At 46.9% G+C, this 27866-nt stretch overlaps 1 protein-coding gene across 1 annotated transcript in view; it reads left to right on the top strand.

Annotated features, from left to right (window-relative positions):
• st8sia1 (ST8 alpha-N-acetyl-neuraminide alpha-2,8-sialyltransferase 1) overlaps positions 1-27866 on the top strand; it is a 91533-nt gene that overhangs the window by 57106 nt on the left and 6561 nt on the right. Inside the window, exon 4 of the mRNA XM_068004721.1 lies at positions 20758-20850. Coding sequence (XP_067860822.1) covers positions 20758-20850 — 93 coding nt within the window. The remainder of the gene's footprint in view (positions 1-20757; positions 20851-27866) is intronic.

Here is a 27866-nt window from a genome sequence, read left to right on the forward strand (position 1 = left end):
AGAGAGTAATGTGGGTCCCTTAATGACTTATGCAAGAGATATTGTAATTGAAAATCAGGAAATGTAGTAAACAGTGTGTAGTAACAGACTTCCGGAGGTCAGACACGTGGCAGATGAAATTTAATGCAGAGAAGTGTGAAGTGATTCATTTTGGTAGGAGGAATAAGGAGAGGCAATATAAACTAAATGGTACAATTTTAAAGGGGGTGGAGGAACAGAGATACCTGGGGGTGCTCATACACAAATCTTTGAAGGTGGCAGGACAAGTTGAGAAGGCTGAAAAGAAGTATATGGGATCCTGGGATTTATTAATGGTCATAGAGTACAAAAGCAAGGATGTTATGCTAAACCTTTATAAAACACTGGTTAGGCCTCAGCTGGAGTATTGTGTTGAATTCTGGGCACCACACTTTAGGAAGGATGTCAAGGCCTTAGAGAGGGTGCAGAAGAGATTTACTAGAATGGTACCAGGGATGAGGGACTTCAGTTATGTGGAGAGACTGGAGAAGCTGGGATCATTCTCCTTAGAACAGAGAAGGTTAAGGGGAGATTTGATAGAGGTGTTCAAAATCGTGAACGGTTATGACAGAGTAAATAAGAAGAAACTGTTTTCAGTGGCAGAAAGGTCAGTAACCAGAGGACACAGATTTACGGTGATCGGCAAAAGACCCCGAGGCGACAGGAGGAAACTTTTTTTAACGCACCGAGTTGTAATGATCTGGAATGCACTGCCTGAAAGGGTGGTGGAAGCAGATTCAATAATAACTTTCAAAAGGGAATTGGATGAATACTTGAAGGGAAAAAAATTACGAGGCTATGGGGAAAGAGCAAGAGAATGGGACTAATTGGATAGCTATTTCAAAAAGCCGGCACAGGCTCGATGGGCCGAATGGCTTTCTCCTGTGTTGTACCTACTATGATACCATGAAATGGCAGACTTACTAAATAGCTACTTTGTATCGGTCTTCACAGTAGAGGATGAAGATAAAGTACCAGAGATACAAGGAAAACTAAAAATAAATCAAGGGGATTCAATATAAGTAAAAACATTGGTGATGGAGAAACTAATGTTAGTAAAGATGGACAAATCTCCAGGAACCTGATGGTTTCCACCCCAGGGTATTAAAAGAAGTCATGAGATAATTGTAGATGCTCTAGTCATGATCTTCCAAAACTCTTGATTCAGGAATTGTCCCCTTGGATTGGAAAATTGCCAATGTCACTCCATTATTTAAGAAGGGTAAGAGAGATAAACTAGGAAATTATAGGCCTATTAGTCTAACGTCAGTTGTGGGGAAGTTACTAGAATCTGTTATTAGGGACAGAGTGACTGAGCATTTGGACAAATATGAGCTGATCAGAGAGAGCCAGCATGGATTTGTAAAGGGTAAGTCATGTCTAACAAACCTCGTTGAATTTTTTGAGGAGGTCACTAACGTGGTAGATAAGGGAGTGTCTATGGATGTTATTTATATGGAGTTCCAGAAGGCATTCAACAAGGTTCCACATAAGAGACTTAACAAAAATGAGAATGCATGGAATTGGAGGCAGCCTATTGGCTTGGATAGGAAATTGGTTAGGAGGTAGGAGGCAGAGAGTAGGGATAATGGGTATGTACTCAAATTGACAGGATGTGACTAGTGGTTCCTCAGGGATCTGTACTGGGGCCTCAGCTTTTCAATATATTTACAAATGACCTTGGATGAAGGAGTAGGTATATCTATTTTGCTGACGACACTAAGTTAGGAGGCACAGTAAATAGTGTAGATGGGAGCAGAAAGTTGCAAAGAGTCATTGATAGATTAAGTGAGTGGGCAAAACTGTGGCAGATGGAGTTCAATGTGGAAAAGTGTGAGGTTATCCACTTTGGACCTTTATCTCAAGAGGGCTGAAATACAAGTGGTGGAAGTTATGTTACTGCTGTACAGAGCTCTGGTTAGACCCCATCTGGAATACTGCATTCAATTCTGGACACCACACCTCAGAAAGAGGGTGCAGCGCAGATTCACCAGAATGATACCGGGGCTAAAAGGGTTAAATTGTGAGGACAGGTTGCATTGTAGGGCATACAGGCTTGTATTCCCTTGAATATAGAAGATTAAGGGGTGATCTAATTGAAGTGTTTAAGATGATTAAAGGATTTGATAGGGTAGATGGAGAGAAACTATTTCCTCTGGTGGGGGAATCCAGAACAAGGGGGCATAACCTTAAAATTAGAACTAGACCGTTCAGAGCAGAAAACACTTCTTCACACAAAGGTTAGTGGAACTATGAAACTCTCCCCTAAAAAGCTGGTGAGGCTGGGGGTCAATTGAAAATCTCAAAACTGAGATTGATAGATTTTTGTTAAGGTATTAAGGGTTACAGAACCAATGTGGGTAGATGGAGTTAAGATACAGATCAGCCATGATCTAATTGAATGGCGGAACAGGCTCGAGGGGCTGAATGATCTACTCGTGTTCCTATCTTCCTTTGTTCCTTCGCCCATTTCATCAGTCTGCCTATGTCCTCCATAAGTCTGCTACTATCCCCCTTACTGTTTACTACATTTCCAAGCTTTGTTATCTCCAAACTTTGAAATTATGCCCTGTATACCCAAGTCCAGGTCATTGATACATATGAAAAAGAACAGTGGTCCTAATACCAACCCTTGGGGAACACCACTGTATACTTCCCTCCAGTCTAAAAAAACACTGTTCACCACTACTCTCTGCTTTCTCTCTCGCAGACAATTTCATATCCAGGCTGCCACTGCCCCTTTAATCCCAAGGGCTTCAATTTTGCTAAAGTCTATTATGTAGTACTTTATCAAACGCCTTTTGAAAGTTCATATGCACAACATCAACCGGACTACTCTCATCAACCCTCTCTGTTATTTCATTGAAAAACTCAATCAAATTAGTCAGACCCTATTTGCCATTAATAAATCTGTGATGGCTGTCATTTATTAACCATTTTCTTCCAAGTGACAACTAATTTAGTTCCTGATAATGGTCTCTAAAAGTTTCTCCACCACCGACGTTGGGCTGACTGGCCTATAGTTGCTGGGTTTATCCCTCTGCCCCTTTTTGAACAGGGGTGTAACATTTGCAACTCACCACTCCTCTGGTTCCATTCCCATGTCTAGTGAGGATTGGAAAATTGGGGCCAGACCCTCCACAATTTCCACCTAGGATGCATCCCATCCGGACCGGGTGACTTTTCTACTTTGAGCACTGCCAATTGTTTAAGTACCTCCTCTTTATCTATTTGTATCTTATCCAATTTCTCTATCCTCTCCTCCTTTACTGTAACATTGGCAGCATCCTTTTCTTTAGTGAAAACAGCTGCAAAGTACTCATTAAGAATCTCAGCCATGCCCTCTCCCTCCACAAGAAGATTTCCTTTTAGGTCCTTAACCAGTTCTTTCATCACCCCTGTTCAAGCTGCTGCTGTTCCCTTTCCTTCCCCCAAGTTTACTAGTAGGGTTTGTTCCCTCTAGTTCATGTTGGCATGCATGCACTCTCCCCACTCTATTTCAGGTATCAGCCTTGGCTCAGTGGTAGCACTCTTACCTTTGAGTTAGAAGGTTGTGGGTTTAAGCCCCACTCCAGAGACTTGAACAAATAATCTAGGCTAACACTCAAGTGCTGCACTGCCAGAGGTGCTATCATTCAGATGAGGCATTAAAATGTGGCCATATCTACCCTCTCAGTTGTGATGCAAAAGATCCTGTGGCAAGAGAAGAGGAGCTCTCCTCAGTGTCCTGGCCAACAGTTATCACTCAAGCAACAGCTAACACAGATGATCTGGTCATTTATCTCATTGCTGTTTGTGGGAGCTTGCTGTGTGCAAATTGGCTGTTGTGTTTCTTACATTACAACAGTGACTATGTTTCTAAAACAATTCATTGGCTGTAAAGCTTTTTGGGACGTCCTGAGGCCGTGAAGGAGCAATATAAATGCAAATCTTACCTTTCCTAATGTTGCCACTTTCCTCCCAGCTTCTCCCCTTTCACCTCACCCTTTCACTAATATCCATTTCCCCCTTTCCTCTGTTTGCATCCATTTACCTCCCCTTTTATTGCTATCGATCTTTCCCTTCTCTCTCCCTTTCACTGCCATCCATTCCACCCTCTTTCACTGCCAGCCATTTCCCCACTCCTTGCAATCTGCCCCATGCTCTTGGCTACATGCCCCTTCCTCCCCTTGCTACCAATATCCCCCTGACCACTCCTACCTCAGTCCAGTGGCTGATGCACCTCCTCTTTGCGCAGTCCCATCACTGATGGCCTGGACAGTGACCTTTTAACTAAAAGTCTTAGGTTTAAAATTAGTTGACAGTTAAAGAAAGAACTTTCATTTATATAGAGCCTTTCACCACCTCAGGACGTCCCAAAGCGCTTTACAGCCAATGAAATATTTCTGAAATGTAGTCATTTCAGGGAAATGTAGTGTAGGGAAATGCGGCAGCCAATTTGCACACAGCAAGGTCTTTACCACAAATAGCAATGTGATAATGACCAGATAATCTGTTTTTGGTGATGTTGATTGAGGGATAAATATTGGCCAGGACTATGGGGAGAATTCCCCTGCTCTTGTTCGAATAGTGTCATGGGATCTTTTACGTCCACCTGAGAGGGCAGACGGGGCCTTGGTTTAACCTCTCATCCGAAAGACGGCACCTCCGACAGTGCAGCACTCCCTCAGTGTCAGCCTAGGGGAGGTAAATGCAAATAGAGGAAAGGGGGAAATGGTGTTAGTGAAAGGGTGGGGTGTCAGGGCAGAAGCTGGGAGCAATGTTTTAGTGGGGAAGGACAGTGGCAGCATTAGGAAAGGTAAGATTTGCATTTATATTGCTCTAGACGTCCCAAAAAGCTTTACAGCCAATGAATTGTTTTAGAAACATAGTCACTGTTGTAATGTAAGAAACACGACAGCCAATTTGCACACAGCAAGCTCCCACAAACAGCAATGAGATAAATGACCAGATCATCTGTTTTAGCTGTTGCTTGAGCGATAACTGTTGGCCAGGACACTGTGGTGAACTCCCCTTCTCTTCCTTGAATATTGCCACGGGATCTTTTACATCCACCTGAAATGATAGACGGGGCCATAGTTTAACGCCTCATCCAAAAGACAGCACCTCTGACAGTGTAGCACTGCCTCAGTGCTGTGGTGGGAAGTGTCAGCCTGGATTATGTACTCAAATCTCCTGGAGTGGGGCTTGAGCCTGCAACCTACTGACTCAGAGGCAAGAATGCTATCACTGAGCCACGGCCACAATTTGGACCAGATAAAGAGACCTGTTATTTTGATTGTTGCTGTATCTCTTTAGTTCTTGATTGAATTCCCAGACTGTTATACACTAAACATTATAGGATTTATAAGACCAGTGTTAATTTGAGAGTGTAATGAGACTGAATGAAAAGCAGCTGCTGCAAACCAGACAAATGAATCAGCTTCATTCACCGGGAGCTAAAAATAACATGGAGCAAGCTCTGGTCAAACATTTTATTCGGTTGAAACACCGCTAGGTCATTCAAGCACCTCTGACAGTGCGGCACTCCCTCAGTACTGGCACTGAAGTGTCAGACTAGATTTTGTGCTCAAGTCCGTGGAGTGGGACAAAGATCCACTGTTCATTTCCCAGACTGCTCAGTTGGTAATAGGGACCATGTAACTGAGCTACCTGGTTCAGAATGTCCCAGATTGGACCTTTGCTTAGATAGCTGATCTCAGTCAGCACAAGGCAGTAGGAGAGTACAGTGAGCCTCAGGACTCCTGGATTGGGGGGGGGGGGGGGGGGGGGGGATGGATGGGGGGAGAAAATCATTCAGGATTCCCGCTCCTGATTATTACCCAGTGACTCCCATTGTGAAAATACTCGTGTGTCCGTGGATGTCAGACGAGGACAGGATTAGTCTTGAATGTGAAGACCTCCACAGCTGAATAACCTGCTGACACTCGGGGTCGGGGGTGGGGGGGTGAATTTCCGCTTGCCCCCATTGTGATTTCGATGGACAAGCCGCAGAAATCCAGGAAAAGTGGCATTGGCATTTCTGAGTGGTTTTCGACAGCTCTTCTGTCTTAATTAAAGGGTGACAGGAGGGAAAACCCCTGTGGTAACTCCTCCACCCCCCGATTGTCCATGCAGACACACCAAGAACGACCAGTCGGAGAGCTACTGGAGGATGCCTCATGCTGTATCCAGCCCAAGTCAGCAGCTATTTGAGTTTTGAGAGTCGCCCTCACATTCCAGATGTGACACTTTGTATAAAACGACAACCAATAACAACCAAACAAGTTTCTATTTTTTTTTAAAAAGTATATGAGAACGAAACTGCTCTTTTTTCTCTGAGATTCCGATTACTCGGCGAGGTAATTGATACAAGAAATAGAGGAGTCAAGGAGCAGCCAATCTGGAGAAGCAACAATCAGCCTCTAGCTGACCCCATTAACTTTGTTGGACCACTTCCCCAGCCTGAGTTAGTGACTAAACATCAAGGCAGGCTACCCACAAGCAATGCCACGGGAGATCAGCCAGCAACCTAAAAATATACTATTCGATACTGGGGTATAGAGAAAAAAGAGAGACAACAGCAAGCTCAACTCTGATTCGCTGGTGGCAAGATTACGCATTTAGATAGTGCACCATGTAAGAAAGTGCAGAACTCCACCAGAACTGACTTCTGAGAAATTTCCGGCAATTTCTCTATTGGGAAATGAATGTGTTTGAATTATCTTTTTTTATTCATTCTCAGGATGTGGGCGTCGCTGGCAAGGCTGGCATTTATTGCCCATCCCTAGTTGCCCCTTGAGAAGGTGGTGGTGGGCCTTCATCTTGAACCGCTGCAGTCCGTGTGGTGAAGGTTCTCCCACAGTGCTGTTAGGTAGAGAGTTCCAGGATTTTGACCCTACGACAATGAAGGAATGGGGATATATTTCCAAGTCGGGATGGTGTGTGACTTGGAGGGGAATGTGGAGGTGATGGTGTTCACATTCACCTGCTGCCCTTGTCCTTCTAGGTAGTGGAGGTCGCGGGTTTGGGAGATACTGCCGAAGAAGCCTTAGCGAGTTGCTGCAGTGCATCATGTGGATGGTGCACACTGCACCCACGGTGTGCTGGTGGTGGAGGGAGTGGATATTTAAAGGTTCAAGAGGACTACTTTGTCCTGGATGGTGTTGCTTTTTAAGTTGCTGTTTTGAGCATGCCTCATTTTCCAAATGTAATTGTATTTAGTGGTCCAATTAATTTGATTGCACTAATTAAATAAGTGCGGTGCCATTAATTGATTCTATGACATTCAATGTACTCAAAAGGCCTCATAAAAGCCTAAGTGGAATTGAACCTTTTGAGTGTCGTCAGCGTTTTACACTGTTGATGATTTTTACACACCTTTGTCGAAATGATTTTAAAATATGAAGGTGAATATTATGAAGCGGAATCAAGGCAAATATTGATCCTTAGAACACTCCTCCCAGGTCACTGGACTGATTAAAGAAACAGCCAGATGCTGTAAGGGGAAGGTGGTAGGTTTGGTGTTCCGGTAGAATAAAATCAAATGGGCTGAAGCATCTTCTGCATCCGAGCTTATGCCTACTTTGTGACTATATTGTCTGCGTAATTTATTACATCAAGACAATGTGCCATTTTTAAATCTCCAGCAATGACACATAGGCCCTGAATTTTCATGGGAATTGTCTCTCAATTTCCTGCTATAACTTTGCAAGAGATCGAAGGAGCCCCGAGAGAAAGGCCATAAATGGCTGAAAACTAATTACAATTAAGTTAACAAGTATTTTAAATTAGCAATTGTGTGAAATAGGACGGGATATCTAATTTACCGATGGTGTCTTAAAGTCTGACATGCACCATGCAGAGAGGAGGCAGTTTTTCTAATTATTATTTGGTTCACTGTGGCAACCTTTCTCTTGATTTTTCTAAGCTCCAAACAAAGTATCCTACACAGTCTCCCTGCTCTCCACATCTCCTCTGTGTTGAAGTAAAAGCCCAGCCCATATCTCCTACTCTAACTTGTGGCCGGTTAACCAGTTAAAAGAGTTTTGTTTTTTAAATGGAGAAACCAAGGCGAAGGCTCAAAGGCCAGAACCCCACCAAGGTTGAAAAGATTGAAGGGGAAACCATGGTAAATCGGCAAGGAACTGACGCTGATGTGGGTTTTGAAGCCTGAAGATTGTAGGAGGAAGGAAAGGCCATTGGAAGTAGAGGGGATGAAATTGGTCTTCGGTGATGGCCAAGTCAATGGAAAAGAAAATCGGACAGATGGAGGAATCCAGAACAAGGGGGCATAACCTTAAAATTAGAGCTGGGCCATTCAGGGGTGATGTCAGGAAGCACTTCTTCACACAAAGGGGAGTGGAAATCTGGAATTCTCTCCCCCAAAAAGCTGTTGAGGCTGGGGGTCAATTGAAAATTTCAAAACTGAGATTGGTAGATTTTTGTTAGGCAAGGGTATTAAGGGTTACAGAACCAAAGCGGGTAGATGGAGTTAAGATACAGATCAGCCACGATCTGACTGAATGGCGGAACAGGCTCGAGGGGCTAAACGGCCGCCTCTGGTTCCTATGTTCCGAGATTTTAAAACGAGCTGCTGATTGGCGGTCGCCCCATTTTGAGCTACCGTCCACTACCGATTTCACCCCCAGAGAATTCCACACTTTTGAGGTCATGGGAGATAACGCGTTTAGAGCGGGAGACATGCGATGGGTGTTGATGGGAAGATGTAGAGAGCCGGGATAATGCGTGTAGGATGGTGCATTTGAAGATTAGAGGGAACAAGGGAAGGAAGTTCATCAGAGTGCTGATCATAGTAGTGTTGACAAAATAGAGAAAAGTTGCAAAAGGTAAGCGAGGGAATCAGTCAACAAGCTTTCTCTTGTATCCTATCGAGGAAAAGTAAAAAAAAACATTAAACCAAGATATACCAGCAGAATGGGAGTTGTGAGGCATGAAACCTTCTATGCCAGCTAGTGTTACATCAGTTCGTTGGCAGAGATAGAAGGATCAGAAGAGTGAAAACAAAAGTTGGGCATAGGAAGTGCAACAAGGAATTCTTGAAAACTCTTCCATTTGGCTGCCTTGGAAGAGTAAAGTTTCGCGAGGCGAGCCTCTCAGAACCTTGCTCGACAGAAAATAAGGAGTACCAGACCTGATTCCCTCAGCTGAGGCACGGGCTGGGAGTAGAGCAAAACTTGCCCTCTAGTTCCGGAATGAGATCAGACTGGATTGCACAGCCTGTTTTGCTGCGGGGTGTTTTACCGGAGGCGAGGGTTAGAAGAAGCCTGCAGCGAGGAGACGGGTATGTTTGTACAGTGAACAAAACTTTGGTGGAGCAGGGCTGAGGAGCACTCGATTCAACGCACTACTGAAGCAGCTAGAAAGAGTGCAGCAGCAATTGGCACATCGTACAAAGCCAATTCAAAGCACGTCACAGCCCCATCCAGCGGTCTCCTTCCGCGTGCTGCCCGCGGCAGCACAAGCAATTGTGGAGCCCGACGGAGTGAGCAGGCTCATTGGGAATGTGTGGAAAAGGCCGGAGACACGTTAATAAGAAAGAAAGATTTGCATATTTATAGCGCCTATCACAACCTCAGGATGCACTAAAGCGCTTTACAGCCAATGAAGTACTTTTTATGAAGTGGTGTCACTGTTGTGATGTAGGGAAGCACGGCAGCCAATTTGCGCACAGTAAGATTCCAAAAACAGCAATGTGAGAACCTGTTTTTAGTGTTGTTGGTTGCTAGGATTGTGACAGACCAGGACTGCAAGGAGTCATCGTAGAAATGCATGTGTTCCGCAACAAGTATATAAACCAACACTGCAGACCTGAAACTCTCTGCATGTGGCATGGACTCTCCACATTGTCAGCCTGTTTGTCAATCCTTCCCTTGTACAAACACAAATGAGAACACAACTCGACTCGTTACACCCAATGAATACAGTCGTCACCACAAATTCAGTTACCAACAACAATTAAATGGAAAGTAGAGGCGTCCTGGTTTAGCAATAAGCTTCATCATAGCCCAAGATAAGACAATAATGTATCATTACTGTCTTTTAAAAGACTTTTAAACCTAAAGTAAATAAAAATGATTCAAACTCTAGTTTTATTTAGACAAATACAAAGAGACAATAGAATTATTTGTAAATCAAGGCTCAGATTTAATTTCTTTCCATCAATCCTACAATGCAAAGCATGACATTAATAATTCAGCATTTGTTACAAATAATTACCAGAGAACTATCCCTAGAACAAATTTAAATTATAGAGTTAAAAATTGGTACAGGCCAATCAAATGCATATCTATTCATATCTATAACCTGAATCCAAATCTATGTCTATCTATTACACATATAAAAGTTTTGAAATGCATCTGTCACAGTTCGGGTGTCACATATGCAAATTATTAATTAGTAAGCAGATTGACTAAAAAGGATTCATTTGTTGGCCTTGTTCAGTCTAAATCCTAGAGTGGAAATTAGGGACATGAGATAAAAATGTTCACATTTACTGGATAATCTTAATATCTTCCAGATTTACTGAGAAACAAGAGGAGGGCAAACCTGCTCTTGAACTAACCTGCTTTTTTCGAGTGATAAAACAGGAGGGAAAGACGCTCTTGTAACATGGAGAGGTCTTAGATGAAACAAGCAGCTTTTCTGTGCGGAAATACAGCTGGGGGAGTTTTATTTTTGCTGGAGAAGGATTTTCCTGGCTATATGAGGCTGCCGGCTGTCAAGAATTGTGAACAGGGAGGCTGTGATCGCAGTTAGATCAGAAGATTCCGACTTCCCATGCTGCCGGATTGCTGCCACGTGATCACCACATGTCCCCAGAGTGGCGGACTTTTCAACCCACAGATTTTAAAGTCTGTGCGCGCTGCCAGAGTTAAAGGGGTAGTTCAGGTGACGAGAGGACCCGACTGGATCCAGTTAGAGGGTCTGAATCACTAAAAACTAGTGGACACGTACACAAAAACAATTAAAATGGCAAATGGAATGTTGGTATTTATCTCAAGGGGGCTGGAATACAAAGGGGTGGAAGTTATGTTAAGTTATATAAAGCTCTGGTTAGACCCCATCTGGAGACTGTGTTCAGCTCTGGGCACCACATCTCAGGAAGGATATGTTGGCCTTGGAGGGAGTGCAGTGCTGATTCACCACAATCATACTGGGGCAACAAGGGTTAAAGTATGAAGACAGGCTGCACAGACTAGGCTTGTATTCCCTCGAGTATGGAAGATTAAGGGGTGATCTAATTGAGGTGTTTAAGATGATTAAGGGATATGATAGAGAGAGACTATTTCCTTTAATTGAATGGCAGACCAGGCTTAAGAGGCTGAATGGCCAACTCCTGTTCTTTAGTGGTGTGACCCTCCATGTACAGTCTGGAACTCCACCCAAAACCAGCGTGTATGGGCAACTCACGGCCGTTCGCTCCATTGATCCCAACGGATGGAGAATCGCGCTCAGCCTCCCCGCGATGTTCCGACACGCACCAACGGAGGACGAGGTTCCCCGCTGTCACCGCATCTCGGAAAGTCACCGCGTGTCTGTTCATTGTCTGATAGGCAAATTGGTGGGAGCCGTAAGAGGGAGGGAAGGATGATTTTCATTCGAGTATTTCACGGAACACAACCCTATCTCTAGTGGTGCTGCGCACATTAATTTGAGGAATGACCTGTTTCATAAGGTCATAAGCACTCTCCCATATAATGTCCAACGTATTATTCTGCGGCTAAAGTCCAGTAGAATGTATCCCTTTAAGGCCACAAGGTGTAATTGTCTGATTTTATAACTTTTTTTACGTGCAGTCAGTTAGAAAGTATTTTCTGCTGGTGAGGAGGTTTCTCTATGCATTGGAAATGATTGGCTTATTTGTTTTGATGTGCGACACAGAAATTTGCATGTGTGAGACCCAAAATGTGAGAGATGCATTTTAAAACTTATATGTATAATAGATAGATATAGATTTGGATTCAGGTTATAGATATGAATAGATATGCGTTTGATTAGCCTGTACCAATTTTTATTCTATAATTTAAATTTGTTTTTGGGGTAGTTCTCTAGTAATTATTTGTAACGAATGCTGAATTATTAATATGATTCTATGTTCTACAGCAGGATCATGAGGGAATGATCTAACAGATATTCACAGACTGATACATCTTACCTCCAAATTTCTTCAAAGTCAGAAGGTCCCATTCTGGAGACTTGAGCACATAATCCAGGCTGACCACCCCAGTGCAGTGCAGGGCGCTGCACTGTCGGAGGTGCTGTCTTTCGGATGAGACATTAAACCGAGGCTCTGTCCGCCCTCTCTCAAAGAAGAGCAGGGGAGTTCTTCCCGGTGTCCTGGCCAATATTTATCCCTCAACCAGCATCATTGAGAAACCAGATGATCTGGTCATTAATCTCCTTGCTGTTTGTGGGATCTTGCTGTGCGCAAGTTGGCTGCTGCATTTCCTACATTACAACAGTGCCTACACTTCAAAAAGTACTTAATTGATTATAAAGTGCTTTGGGACATCCTGAGGTCGTGAACGGTACGAGTTCATTAAAAGTGCACGGTAGAAATCCTGAGATGATTGTAATAAATGATGAACCGGGATAAAGAGATATATACAAAGGATAATATTGTGAGGCTTCGCTAACAGCACAGAGTCTCACTGATGTTGAGTGCGGCTCAGATAATCGGGCTATAATCTTCCAGCTCTATCTCCGACCTGCGCCCATGTCCAGCTAGGCTGTGCCAGCAGTGGTGCTATTACTCCTGTGGTCTATTTAAACACAGAGATTCTTTCCATGGATGAAAGTTGGGCTTTAAAATTCCCGCTCTCCTTGATGGTGCTGCTTGGCCCAGCCCTGTGTTGGCTTTGAAATTAATATTAGCAATGGGGACCGTTGCTTTTCCTGCTCCCCTCCTCCATAAACTTGAGCTCATCCAAAACTCTGCTGCCCGTATCCTAATTCGCACCAAGTCCCGTTCACTCATCACCCCTGTGCTCGCTGACCTACATTGGCTGCAGGTCCGGCAATGCCTCGATTTTAAAATTCTCATCTGTGTTTTTAAATCCCTCCATGGCCTCGCCCCTCCATATCTCTGTAACCTCCCCCAACCCAACAACCCTCCGATATCATTGTGTTCCTCCAATTCTGGCCTCTTGCGCATCCCCGATTTTAATCACTCCACCATTGGCAGCTGTACCTTCAGCTGCCTAGGCCCTAAGCTCTGGAATTCCCTCCCTAAACCTCTCCGCCTCTCTACCCCTCCCTCCTCCTTCAAGACGCTCCTTAAAACCTACCTCTTTAAAACTTTTTGTCACCTGTTCTAATATTTCCTTAAGTGGCTTGGTGTTAATTTTTGTCTGATATTGCACCTGTGAAGCTCCTTGGGACGTTTTACTACTTAGAAGGCGCTATATAAATGCAAGTTGTTGTTGTGGTTGATTAGGCCTCTGCTGAAAGTCATTCAGATCTGCTTGTACACTAGCCTGGTGCAGCTTTTAAAGATCCTGTCAGACATTCAGTCTTGGATGAGTCACAATTTCCTCCAGCTAAACACTGGGAAGATCCTTCGCCATAAACTCCCTGTCTTTGCCACCGATTCCTTCGCCCTCCCCGGCCACAGTCTCAGGCGGAACTGGACTAATCGCAATCTGGGCGTTGTATTTGACCCCGAGCTGAACTTCCGAGTCCATATCTTCTCCGTCACAAAGACCACCTGCTTCCACTTTTGTAACATCACCCGCCTCTGTTCCTGCCTCAGCCCGTCTATCGTTGAAACCCTTATCAATATCTTTGTCACCTTTAATCAGTTCCAATGCTGTCCCGACTGGCTTCCCATCTCCCACCCTCCATAAAATTCAACTCATCCAAAGCTCTGCTGCCTGTGTGCTATCCGCCACTGAGTCCTGCTCACCCGTCACCCTTGTCCTCGTTGACCTACATCAGCTCCCACTATCCCATAGCCTCCAATTTAACATTCTTATCCTCATGTTTAAATCGTCCGTCCCTATCTCTGCAACGTTCTTCAGCATCGTCCTCCTGAACTCTCCATTTCTTTGACTCCAGCCTCCTGTGCATCGTCCCCACTTCACCTCGCCATTGGCGGCCATGCTTTCACCTCGACTCCACGGTCTGGAATCCCCTCCCTGAACCCCTCCGCTTTCTCCACCTCTCTCCTTTAAGAATGTCCTTGAAACCCACCTCACCCCCTCTGAATATCTCCTTCTTTGGCTCCTTGTCCGTTTAATTCTTTATACTTCCGTGGAGTGCCTTGGTACTTTTTTCTATGTTCAGGGCGCTATATAAATGCAAATTGTTGTTGCAGACAGCTAATGTGATTCTTATATTTAAAATGGGAGATAGAACCAGTCCAAGGAACTATAGACCAATTAGCTTAACGTTGGTGTAGGAAAGATAATGGAATCCTTACTCAAAGATGTAATAAACATCTAGAAACCAAAAATGTAATAAAGAATAGTCAGCACGGATTTCAGAAGGGAAAGTCATGCTTGACCAACCTTATTGAATTCTTTGAAGAAGTAACAGAAAGGGTAGACAAGGGTAATGCAGTAGATGTAATATATTTGGATTTTCAAAAAGCCTTCGATAAGGCACCACATAGTAGACTCATGACTTACGTCAGAGCATATGGAATCAGGGGACACTGAGCAGGATGGATAGCAAGCTGGCTACAAAACAGAAAACAGTGAGTAGGGGTTAAAGGTAGTTACTCAGACTGGCAAAAGGTGGGAATTGGTGTTCCCCAGGGATCGATGCTGGGACCGCTGTTGTTCACCATTTACATAAATGATTTGGACTCGGGAATCAGAAGTACAATTTCAAAATTGGGGGGGGGGTGAGGTATAGATAATACCGAGGAGGACTGCAACAAAATATAGGAAGACATTAATAAACTTGCAGAATGGGTGTGTAATTGGCAAATGAATTTCAATATAGAGAAGTGAGATATTACATTTTGGTGGGAAGAATAAGGGGGGGGCCACATACAGCTTGGATAATGAGAGTATAAATGGGGCAAAGGGATCTGGGGGTACAGATACACAAATCACTAAAAGCAGCGAAGCAGGTTAATAAGGCCATAAAAACAGCAAACCAATCACTTGGGTTCATTTCTAGAGGGATAGAATTGGAAAGCAGAGAAGTTATGTTAAACTTGTATAGAACCTTGGTTAGACCACACTTGGAGTATTGTGAACAGTTCTGGCCTCCATATTATAAAAAGGATATAGAGGTACTGGAGAAGGTGCAAAAAAGATTTACTAGGATGATACCAGAACTGTGAGGTTATACCTATCAGGAAAGATTGAACAGGCTGAGCTCTTTTCTCCAGAAAAGAGAAGACTGAGGGGTGACCTGATAGAGAGACCTTTAAGATTATGGACGAGTTTGACAGGGTAGACGTGGAGAAGATGTTTCCACTTGCAGGAGAGACCAGAACTAGGGCCCATAAATATAAGCTAGTCACTAATACACCCAATAGGGAATTCAGGAGAAACTTCTTTACCCAGAGAGTGGTGAGAATGTGGAACTCGCTACCACATGGAGTGGTTGAGACGGCTAGCATAGATACATTTAAGGGGAATCTAAATAAACACATGAGGGAGAAAGGAATATAAGGATATGCTGACAGGGTTAGATGAAGTAGGGAGGGAGGAGGCTTGTGTGGAGCATAATCACCAGCAGGTACCTGTTGGGCCGAATGGCCTGTTTCTGTGCTGTTCATTTTATGCAATCTATGTAAAGCAATTGAAAAGTTTCTTGTTTAACTGACTCCCAGATCTATCGTGATGTTTTTTACGGTGAGTCACAGGATACGCTGGTTTATGACAAAGTGTGATAGAAGTATTATGGGAAATACACTTACATGTGACACTTATAGGAAGTGAATGTTATGCACTCAACTCCTAATATATTACAGATATCGGGCCCGATGTTAGCAGGGCTGTGAGTTCTCGGCGGGGGGGCTATCGGGCGCGTGGGTAACACGCCCGGTGAAATTAGTCAGCTCCCCGCGCGATTGTAGCATACAATCCACTAATTGGATCCACTTACCTGCTCCTCCGGGTTCCCCACTGCTGATCTGCGTGGCGGGCGGGCTGCGCATGCGCTGTGAGATGCTGCAACAAATAGCAAAAATTACAGCATGGAGCAGCCCAGGGGGAAGGCTGCTCCCAGTTTAATGATACCTCACTCCAGGTATCAATACATGGGGTGAGGAGGAGGGGGAGGACAGAGATCTTCCTCCCGGCGTGCGGGAGGAAGTGGCCTGCCTCTGCCACCAGGAAGGTCTGGCTCGAGGTAGCAGAGGAGGTCACCAGCGCAACCAACATATCGCCCACCTGCATACAGTGCAGGAGGCGCTCCAATGACCTCAGTAGGTCAGACAAAGTGAGTACACGTAGTCTTTCCCCTACACTCCGTCTGCCACATCACTGCCCCCACCCCACATCTCCTTCAGCACTGCCAACACTACTCTGTCACATCACCCCTCATACCCACTCAAACCTCATCCTCATCTTACCTGCACTTACTCACCTCGCCAGTACTCATCCCTCCACTACCACTCAACCCAATCCTCATACAATCTCATGGCTCTATCTCATACTCACCCTCTCATGCATCTCTTTCACAGTCAGCCTCACTCAACCTGCCACTACCTGTGCTACAGCCACAGGGCATGCATCACATATGTGCAGTAGCCAGCGTAAGGCAAATGTGTCGTGAGCATGAAGGGGATGCACAAGGGTGTTTGAGGGTTTGTCATGGGTGTTCCTTATATTGAATTTCTGAACAACTCACATTACATATTATATTGGCACCACTACTGCCATGTCTTCGCGAATCTTGTCTGGTTTGTGCAATAATGCCCGCTCCTGAGGATCACTATGAGGACCCACACCTGATGCCACCCATTGGGCCTGATTTTAGCAGGCCTGCGGGTTTCCGGCGGGTTGGGTTTCGGGTGCGTGGCCTCCGCGCCCGGTGAAATTAGTGGGTTGCCCGCGCGATCGTAGCAGGCAATGCACTAATTGGAATCACTTACCTGCTCCTCCGGGGTCCGCGCTGCTGGTCTGCGCGTCGGTCGGGCTGCGCATGCGCAGTACGATCTGTCAGCTGGAGGCTCTCTAGTTAAAGGGGCAGTCCTCCACTGACAGATGCTGCAACCAATGGAACAAATTACAGCATGGAGCAGCCCAGGGGGAAGGCTGCTCCCAGTTTAATGATGCCTCACCCCAGGTATCATCAGATGGGGTGAAGGAGGAGGGGGAGGACAGAGATCTTCCACCCGGCGGGCGGGAGGAAGCGGCCTGCCTCTGCCACCAAGAAGGCCTGGCTCGAGGTGGCAGAGTGGGTCACCTGCACCACCAACATATCGCCCACCTGCATACAGTGCAGGAGGCGCTCCAATGACCTCAGTAGGTCAGCCACAGTGAGAACACGTAGTCTTTCCCCTACACTCCGTCTGCCACAACACTGCCCCCACCCCACATCTCCTTCGGCACCGCCAACACTACTCTGTCACATCACCCCTCATACCCACTCAAACCCCATCCTCATCTTACCTGCACCTACTCACCTCGCCAGTACTCACCCGCCACTAACACGCAACCCAATCCTCATACAATCTCATGGCTCTATCCCATACTCACCCTCTCGTGCATCTCTCTCACGGCCAGCCTCACTCAACCTGCCACCACCTGTGCTGCAGCCACAGGGCATGCATCGCATATGTGCAGTAGGCAGCATAAGGCAAACGTGTCGTGAGCATGAAGGGGATGCACAAGGGTGTCTGAGGGTTTGCCATGGGTGTTACCTATATTGAATTTCAGAGCAACAAACATCACACATTATATTGGCACCACCACTGCCATGTCTCCGCGAATCCTGTCTGTTGTGTCCAATAATGCCCGCTCCTGGTTATCACTATGAGGACCCACCACTGATGCCACCCATTGTGTTACTGCAGAGTAGGTGCAGGTGTATTTGCAGGGCTCTTCCGCGCAGACGACTGAGAGACATCGGCGGTGTACCCGGCTGCACCCTGGAAGGATGCGGAGGAGAAGTTGTGGAGGGCAGTGGTGACTTTGGCAGCGACAGGTAAGCAGATGGTGCTGGGGCCAGCCAGGAGCAGCTCGGCATGAAAGAGCCTGCAGATCTCCACGACTACATGTCGAGTGAATCTGCGCCTCCGTGTGCACTGCTGCTCGGAGAGGTCCGGGGAGCTGCGCCTCAGTCTGTGGACCCTGTGGCGAGGGTAGTGCCCTTTGCGATGCGTCTCTCTCTGTGGTTGCCCTCCCTCCTGCTGTACAGGTGGATGTGTCACAGCACTCTGTTGTGGAGCTCCACGTGTCAGAGGTGGACAGCGTGGATGGCGAGGCTGGTGATGCTGTTCGCCCTCCGAGGGGGTCATGACTGCAGCTACGGCGGCCCCCATCCGCAATATGTACATCTGAGGGGGTCCGCAAGGTAGGCACATGTCTCCGGACCCCGGGGTGAGTGTGCAGGTTGGTGACTTTGACCGTCCGGAGGGGGGTGGTGGAGGCCACACTTTGTCCCAAGTGACAGAGCGACCTCCTGCAATGGGTGAGGGGCTCCCCCCCCACCTGTCAAATGGACCTTTGCAGCTGCCACAGGCTGACGGCTGCAACACGTCCAGTTCAACTAGGACTGTTTCCCCCAGCGTGTGAAACAGTCCCATGTTTCCCCAAAATCACACACAGTCCCTTAATCAGGTCAGTTAATGACCTGAACAAGCGAAATAAATACACTCAAGTGACATCCCACTGGCTTTAATTGCCTGCGGGATTCCCACCAGCGGGGGCCACGCACGCACCCCCGCACGTCATCGGGGAACCCGGAAGTGGGCGGGATCGTGGCGGGTTCCCGTCACGTGACTGGGTATCGGGATTTTCGGGGCCCCCCCGCTGGAAACCCACAGGAAACCCGACGGTAAAATCGAGCCCATTGTGTCACTGCAGAGTGGGTGTAGGTGTATTTGCAGGGCTCTTCTGCGCAGACGACTGAGAGATGTCGGCGATGTCCCCGGTTGCACCCTGGAAGGATGCGGAGAAGAAGTTGTTGAGGGCAGTGGTGACTTTGACAGCGACAGTTAAGAAGATGGTGCTCGGGCCAGCCAGGAGCAGCTCGGCATCAAGGAGGCTGCAGATGTCCACAACTACATGTCGAATGACTCTGAGCCTCCGTGTGCACTGCTGCTCAGAGATGTCCAGGAGGCTGAGCCTCGGTCTGTGGACCCTGTGGCGAGGGTAGTGCCCTCTGCGACGCATCTCTTTCTGCGGTAGCCCTCCCTCCTGCTGTACAGGTGGATGTGTCACTGCACTCTGTTGTGGAGCTCCACGTGTCAGAGGTGGATGTGGATGGCGAGGCTGGTGAGGCTGGTGATGGTGTTCGCCCTCCGAGGAGGTCATGACTGCAGCTACGGCGGCCCCCATCTGCAAGATGTACATCTGAGGGGGTCCGCAAGGTAGGTACATGTCTCTGGACCCCGGGGTAAGTGTGCAGGTTGGTGACTTTGACTGTCAGGAGGAGGGTGGTGGAGGCCAAACTTTGTCCAAAGTGACAGAGTGGCCTCCTGCAATGAGTGAGGGTCTCCCCCGCCCCCACCTGTCAAATGGACCTTTGCAGCTGCCACAGGCTGACAGCTGCAACATGTCCATTTGACCTGGGAGTGTTTCCCCCAGTGTAGGAAACAGTCCCAGTTTGTTCTAAAATCCCACCCCTCCTCACATAATCCCTTAAATACCTAAATAAATAGTTACAAGTGGAATCCCGCTGGCTTTAATTGCCTGCGGGATTCCCACCAGCGGGGGCTGCGTGCGCACGCCGGCGCGTCAGCGGGGAACCCGGAAGTGCACGGGTTCGGGGCGGGCTCCGGTCCTTCTGCGGGATTCTCCGATTTTCGGAGCCCCCCCTGCCAGGAACGCACCCGATAGCGGGTGCTAAAATGACGCCCATCGTGTCCATCGAGCCCAGACACTTCAAGATATGTAGGGATAGAAATTGCTATGTGTTGCCACCGTTTCTCGGGCGTAAAATGGGCGCAGAACGAACCAATTTAGCACTAAGCCAGCCTGTGCCCAGTTTGCACAGGCCTCAGTCCCACTGCTGAATTCGTGGGGGGGCCTTTTTTTAGGCATCCCGGGTGGACAGCCGTCGGGCCTAATCTGCTCAGGATTCCTCAGCGACCCAACAGCCGCCAAAAATGTAAGTTAAATATTGTTTTGTACTTTGAATAAAACGTTGCTGTGGAGCCAGATGGAGCAGGAGTGCTCCCCTGACCCGACAGGAGCCACGATCGCCCCCCCTTCCCCCGTGGACCCTTCCAACACCACCTACCCCCTCCCCCCCCCCAACTCCGGGACTTCGCTGAGGGCTGTTGTCAGCAAGACAGGCAACACGACGTTGAAGTCTCCGCCGGGACGAGCTGCCTGTGGAGGTATGACCAGTGCCGGCAACTTCCCCGCGAGTGCGCCGGTGAGGCCCCAGGACCTATTTCCATCAATCCTCGGGCCTCTCGGTTCGGGCGCGCGCTGGTCGCACAGCACCGAGTCTCGGCCCAGTAAACAGGCCCTGACCCAAATCGGCCCCGTCGAGTTTTGACGAAGCAGAGCTAGATTCTATCTTTTTGCAGGTGTGGACCAGTAAAGAATGTGCCGTCCTAAATTATAAACTGACATCTGCATCTTGTTTCTTTCCTCTTTGCAGCTGTAACCTTCCTCCTCTTTCCAGTGAGTACACCAAGGACGCTGGGCACAGGACACACCTGGTGACTGCAAACCCAAGCATCATCGAGAAGAGGTAAGGTGGGAAAATTCTTGTTGGGGGGGGGGTAGCTCAAAACAAAAAATCAGAGTGGAAGCAGAATCTTGTTAGTTTGGCTCTGAAGCTTCACCTCCCTGCACTGTGGTACACAAAGTCATTCTGATATCTGGCTGACCTTCAGCAGGCCATCACCAATAGCAATATATACACTGAGGAGGACAAGAAAAAGCACAGCACTGCCGGTGGTCTGTGCCTTTAAATCTGACCTACACAGTGATCAGAAACGAGGGCATCAGCATTTAAAGTGCCGTGTCATTAATTATGAATCATCGTGCTATTTGCAACCAATTCCGAACATTAAGTGATAGCATCCTCAATGCGGGAAAGCAGTAAAATGCTGTAATGGAGATTGATTGATAAAATTATCCAATGTATGTACTTGGCCTCTGAGGGCTGTTGCTTTCAGCAAGATAGCGATTAACCTCCTCACATGTTGTAGAACGGTGGCTTTTGGCATGGAGGTAACTTGATTTGATGTTGTTCTTTGTGTTCTGTTTATTTTTTGGTGCCTGTATTTCTTCCTTCCCAATTTAGGAACATAGGAACAGGAGGAGGTCAGTCAGCCTTTCGAGCCTGTTCCGCCATTCAATTTGATCATGGCTGATCTGTACCTTAACTCCGTTAACCCGCCTTGGCTCTGTATGCCTTAATACCCTTGCCTAACAAAAATCTACCGACCTCGGTTCTGAAAGTTTCAATTGACCCTCAGCCTCAACATCTTTTTGGAGGGGAGAATTCCAGATTTCCACTGTCCTTTGTGTGAAGAAGTGCTTTCTGATATTACCCCTGAACCCCTAATTTTAAGGCTATGTCCTCTTGTTTTGGATTCCCCCACCAGAGGAAATAGCTTCTCTCTATTTTAAAAGGGGAAGTGAGGCGTGGTTAAATTTCCCCCCACCTCCTCCCCCCAATAGCTCAGTTGCTACTGAGTCTTAGAGAGGAGTAGGGTCTCAGGTTCGATGGCTGGTCTATACTGAGTAAATTGCTGTTGTCCTGGGTGACCATGGGGCCCCACAGTTCCCCAGGGTTCCCATTGTCGGCTGGAAGTGTGTGGTGCTGAAGAGAAGAGGGTGAGGCTCAGCTGCGATGGTTCCCAAGCCTGCTGACTGCTCAGGACCAGACTCTCCTCTGGTGTCAGCCGTTGTTCAGTGGTAGCACTCATGCTGCTGAGTTACTAGGTTGTGGATTCGAGTCCCACTGCAGAGACTTGAGCATATAATCAAGGCTGACACTCCAGTGCAGTACTGAGGGAGTGCTGTACTCTCGGAGATGCTGTCTTCTGGATGAGACGTTAAACCGAGGCCCCGTCTGCCCTCTCAGGTGGACATAAAAGATCCCATGACACTATTTCAAAGAAGAGCAGGGGAGTTCTCCCCGGTGTCCTGGCCAATATTTATCCCTCAAACAACATCACTAAAACAGATGATCTGGTCATTATCACAGTGCTGTTTGTGGGATCTTGCTGTGCGCAAATTGGCTGCTGCGTTTCCTACATTACAACAGTGACTACACTTCAAAATTACTTCATTGGCTGTAAAGCACTTTAGGGATATCCTGAGGTCATGAAAGGCGCTATATAAATGCACATCTTTTCTTTTTTATCCTGCCCCAAATTGGGTGGGATAATGGTGGAAACGGTGGGGAAATGGGGTGTTGAGGCCTACAGCCACCTCCCAGCCCTGACCTAAATTGAATTCCACCTCCCCACCCCCACCCCGGCCGCTCCTGGATTTAAATCACAAGGATGAGAATTTTAAATTGGTCTTGTTGGACGGCCAGTCTCAAAAAGGAGAAAAATACAAACCTACATGAACAAAAGGTGAGTTTGAATTCCAGGTCCAAGTGCTGTTCACAGAGGGCAAGATTTTGAAAGATTATCACAAAACTGATAGAAGGGCACATCATGAGGGAGAGTTCAGTACCATTGGCACAGTGACTGCTGTTGGCTCTCTGTCTCTCACCGGGTGCAGAGATTGAGAGGGCAGCCCCCCCTCGGTGCTCAAGTCTCTGGAGTGAGATTTGAACTCACGACCACAGAGGCGAGAGTGCTACCACTGAGCCAGCACTGACTCACGGCTGATAGTAGTTGTTTAGATGTGTCAGACAGAATGAAATTCCGGCCTCTGTTAGTTTCCTTAGACTTAATTCACAGTGTTGTGGACAGTGTAAAAGTCCATGAGATTTTTTGAAAAGCTTCTCACTTCAAGGCTATTTTACATTTAACTAAACGTCATCGGTTAAGGTAACTTCGTAGTGGTAGTTTTCCCATTTTGCCCTATTGACGGGCAGCCTTGTCCGCTGAGAGCACCTGTCATAAAGGCGGGCGCGCATGGCGTGTGGCTTTTCCAAATTGTCTAAATTGTGCGGCAGCATGTGGTCGAATTTACCTCAAGTGCTCCCAACTGGCACTGTCGGATAATTACCCCTCATGCCCAGATGTGGCTGACGTTGGTAATGTAAAAACAGCTGAACTCTTTGACCGAGCTTCTGGTCACTTGTCCTAATGTCTCCTTCTTTGGTTTGATGTCAATTGTTGCCTGTTTACGCACCTGTGAAGCACCTTGGGATGTTTTACTACATTAAAGGCTCGCTATAAATAGGGGTATGGTGGTGTAATGGTTATGTTACTGGACTAATAATCCAGAGAATTTGAGTTTAAATCCCACCATGGCAGTTTGAGAATTTGAATTCAGTTTTAAAAAAAAGTCTGGAAATAAGAAGCTTTTTTTCTTATTCGTTCATGGGATGTGGACATCGCTGGCGAGGCCGGCATTTAATGCCCATCCCTAATTGCCCTTGAGAAGGTGGTGGTGAGCTGGTGACCATGAAGCTGTCAGATTGTCGTAAAAACCCATCTAGTTCACTAATGTCCTTTAGGGAATGAAATCAGCTGTCCTCACCTGCTCTGGCCTAAATGTGACTCCAGTCCCAACTACCAACATGGCTGACCCTTAACTGCCCTCTGAAGTGGCCTATCAAGGGATGGGCGATAAATGCCAGCCTTGCCATCGACACCCATATTCTGAGAATGAATAAAGAAACAAATAAATGCAAGTTGTTGTCGTCGAATTGAACAGACAAGGGTCTTATAAGAGTGAGCCCTTGCAGCCCTCACACGAGAACAATGCTGCAATAACAACGCTCACCAACACAGGATGACATTGAAAGCATGAACACCACTTCCCTGCTAACCCTTTCCAATCTCCAGTAGTTCACACAGACAGCCATTCATAGTGCCACATCTCACTTTTTTTTGTGTGTCTTTGTGTCCATTTCAGTGACTTGAGAACTGCAAAGTTCATTCGATGCGAATTACCATTTTGGTCAGACAATAAAAGAGTCTGGAGAGGAATGCTCGTGTCACTGACTGAGTATCTCGACTGTTTGTCATGTGAATACAGAAGTGCTATTGAAGAGTTAGTCTTTAAATTCCAGAAAGATTTTTTTTGTGTCTGTTTGAATTTGAAGGTTTTTGCGGGCAATGAGCTGAACCCATTAGTAATGGTTGACCTCCCACTGCTTTCCCATAGCTCTTGGTAGTGCCAGAATCGCTACTGCAGCCATCAAAACCAATGGATATTGATTCGATTGCAAATAAAATTCTATTTATTTCACTCTTTGACAAAAAAACAATGGGATGGGGGTGGGGCTCGGGTATCCTGACTTTTCCTTTTCTCCATCATCAGTCAGGAACTTCTTATCACTCCCCAAGGACCAAAGGCAGACTGACTTTGTTTCTTAGATAAGAAGCCTCTCAGCCACAGATACGATAGGCTGAACTTGCCCTCAAATGACCTCCCAGCACAGCCCGGAGACAGAATTGCTGCAAACTATGTTTCATCACGGCCTACACTAAAATCCTACCTTTCTAAACTTCAGTGCCGATTTAACAAAACTCCCTCTGGGTAAAGGATATTTTGGTTAATATCTAATTTAATCTACTTATTCCAGAATATAAAATAAATTATTTCACTGAAATCACACTGGTAAGAAACAACTTGTATTTGTATAGCACCTCATCATGTCCTCAGGGAGTCCCAAAGTACATTACAACCAATTAATTCATCTTTGAAGTGCAGTGACTGTTGTTATGTAGGGAAAATTGTTATGATACAACAGTGTTTAAGCACATCATTGCTGGTAAGTTGAAATATATATATTTTTGGGAGGGGGCTGTTATACAGACAACAGGTGAAGGATGATGTTATTTCTGGGGAATGGAGCATTTACGTAAGTAAATTGAAGCCACTTGACGTGGCTTCTGGGTTTCGCGCTGGAAAGCTGCGCAGCGGGCGGACTGCGCACCCGCATCATAGGCTGTCTGCTGGAGGAGCCCTATTTAAAGGGGCAGTCCTCCACTGACTGATGCTGCAGAAAATAGGCAAAATGACAGCATGGAGCAGCCCAGAGGGAAGGCTGCTCCCAGGTTTAATGATGCCTCACTCCAGGTCTTACTGGATGGGGTGAGGAGGAGGAGGAGGGAGATCTTCCACCCGGCGGACGGGAGGAAGTGGCCTGCCTCTGCCACCATGAAGGCCTGGCTCGAGGTGGCAGAGGAGTCACCAGCACCACCAACATATCACACACCTGCATACAGTGCAGGAGGCGCTTCAATGACCTAAGTAGGTCAGCCAAAGTGAGTACACTTACTCATTCCCCTACACTCCGTCTGCCACATCACCGCCCCCACCCCACATCTCCTTCTGCACTGCCAACACTACTCTATCACATCACTCCTCACACCCACTCAAAGCTCATCCTCATCTCACCTGCACTTCCTCACCTCCCCAGTACCCATCTCACCACTACCACTCAACCCAATCCTCATACAGTCTCATGGCTCTGTCTCATACTCACCCTCTGATGCATCTCTTTCACGGTCAGCTTCACCCCACCTGCCACTACCTGTGCTACAGCCACAGGGCATTCATCACGTATGTTGGAGGAAGCAACATATCACGCACCTGCATACGGTGCAGGAGGCGCTTCAATGACCTAAGTAGGTCAGCCGAATTGAGTACACTTACTCATTCCCCTACACTCCGGCAAACGTGTCGTGAGCATGAAGGGGATGCACAAGGGTGTTTGAGGGTTTGTCATGGTTTTTACTTATATTTGATTTCTGATCAACTCACATTACATATTATATTGTCACCACTACTGCCACATCTTGGCCATTCTTGACTGGCTTGTGCAATAATGCCCTTTCATGAGGTTCTTCATGAATACCCTTGATGCCACCCACTGGGTTACCCTACAGTGGGTGTATGTGTAGTTGGACGACTGCTTTGTGCAGGTGCCTGTTGTGCAACACTGTATTGTGTAGCTCCAAGTGGCAGAGGTGGACGGCGTGCCTGGCGAGGCTGGTGATGTTGCTCATTCTCCAATGGACTGATGAATGCAGCAATGGACCCCACCCCCCCCCCCCCAAATCCTGACAGTGTAAGTGTGAGGGGTCCACAAAATAGGTAAATGTGTTTGGACAGTAGAGTTTAGGGTATGATTTAATAATTTGGAGTGTGGAGACAACGGTGTGGCAGGCAAAACTTTGAGGTGACAGAGTGCCCTGCTGCAATGAATGAGGGTTTACCCCGCACCTGTTAAATGGACCTTTGCAGCTGCCACTGGCTGCAACACGTCTATTTAAACAGGGAGTGTTTCCCCCCGTATGGGAAACGCGCTCTGGGTAGTCCAAAATCTGAATCCTCCTAAAATCTCCAACTAATGAGGTCTGTAAACGACCTCAAGTGCCCAGATAATGATCTTAAGTGGGATCCCGCCGGCTTTGATTGCCAGTGGGAGTCCCGCATGCGGGGGCTGCGCGCGCACCGACTCGCGTCATTGGGGAACATGGAAGTGGGCGGGTTGGAGCCGTGCTCCGGACCCGCTCCGGGAATCCCCAGTTTTAGGAGCCCCCCGCCACGAACGCACCCGCTTGGCTATCCGAAAATTGACCCCCATGTCAGGTTTCTTTCATAGATTAAATACAAGCTACAGCTCCCACCACGGAGCCTCATGGAGAATAGAAGAGACAGTCGGACACGGAAGTCAGCAAGTCCGATATGCAGCCTTCCCATCTTCCGGTCACCGAGATGAGTAATGATAAAATGGGGAGGGATGTAAATTGGACACATTGACATTCAAAGCCGGTTGTCCAATTGGCCCTGCCGTCGAGTGAGACTTCATGCCGAGAGCACTAACTTGTAAAGTAGCCTCAACCCTAATCTTATACGAACATACGAATTAAGAGCCCCTCGATCCTGCTCTGCCATTTGATAAGATCATGGATGATCTGATTGTGACCTCACCCCTACTTTCCCGTCTACCTACTATGACCTTTGACTCCCTTGTTAATCAGGAATCTATCTAACTCAGCCTTAAAAATACTCAATGACCCTGCCTCCACCGCTCTCTGGGGAAGGGAGTTCCACAGACTCACGACCCTCTGAGAGAAAAAAATTCTCCTCATCTCCGTCTTAAATGGGAGACCCCTTATTTTTAAACTGTGGCCATTAGTTCTAGTCTCTCCCACAAGGGGAAACATCCTCTCAGCACAAGCAGAAGAGGACTCTTTACTTAAGCAATGGAAAGAGCCCATTTTCCACACGGACCAACCTTTAGGCCTGGTTTGGGCTGTGTGACGATTTTGGGGTAAATCTTCCACCTTGACAGTCCAGGTGTAGGATCACACCTGCCAGAAGCACATATTGGGAAAATCAGGCACCCCCGTTGGATGGAAGATCATGCCATTTCCAGACATGTGTTTCCGACCTGCCTGATTTTGTGCTGGGGTGCCAAGGTGGCAAATTTACCCTCTAGTGCAAAGTAGTTCCAATTGATGGACAATTTTGTACTTTGGATTCACGCCCACTAGGACTTGGGGTTGCCCAACTCATTTCATGTGGGACTTTGCAGTTAGAGAGTGAGATAGGGAAATCTTCATCCTGTCAACTTGCTAAACATAGGTCTCAGAGGTGAAAGGACAGTTTGGT

Source organism: Heptranchias perlo, chromosome 24, assembly GCF_035084215.1.
Source record: "Heptranchias perlo isolate sHepPer1 chromosome 24, sHepPer1.hap1, whole genome shotgun sequence".
Lineage (NCBI taxonomy): Eukaryota > Metazoa > Chordata > Chondrichthyes > Hexanchiformes > Hexanchidae > Heptranchias > Heptranchias perlo.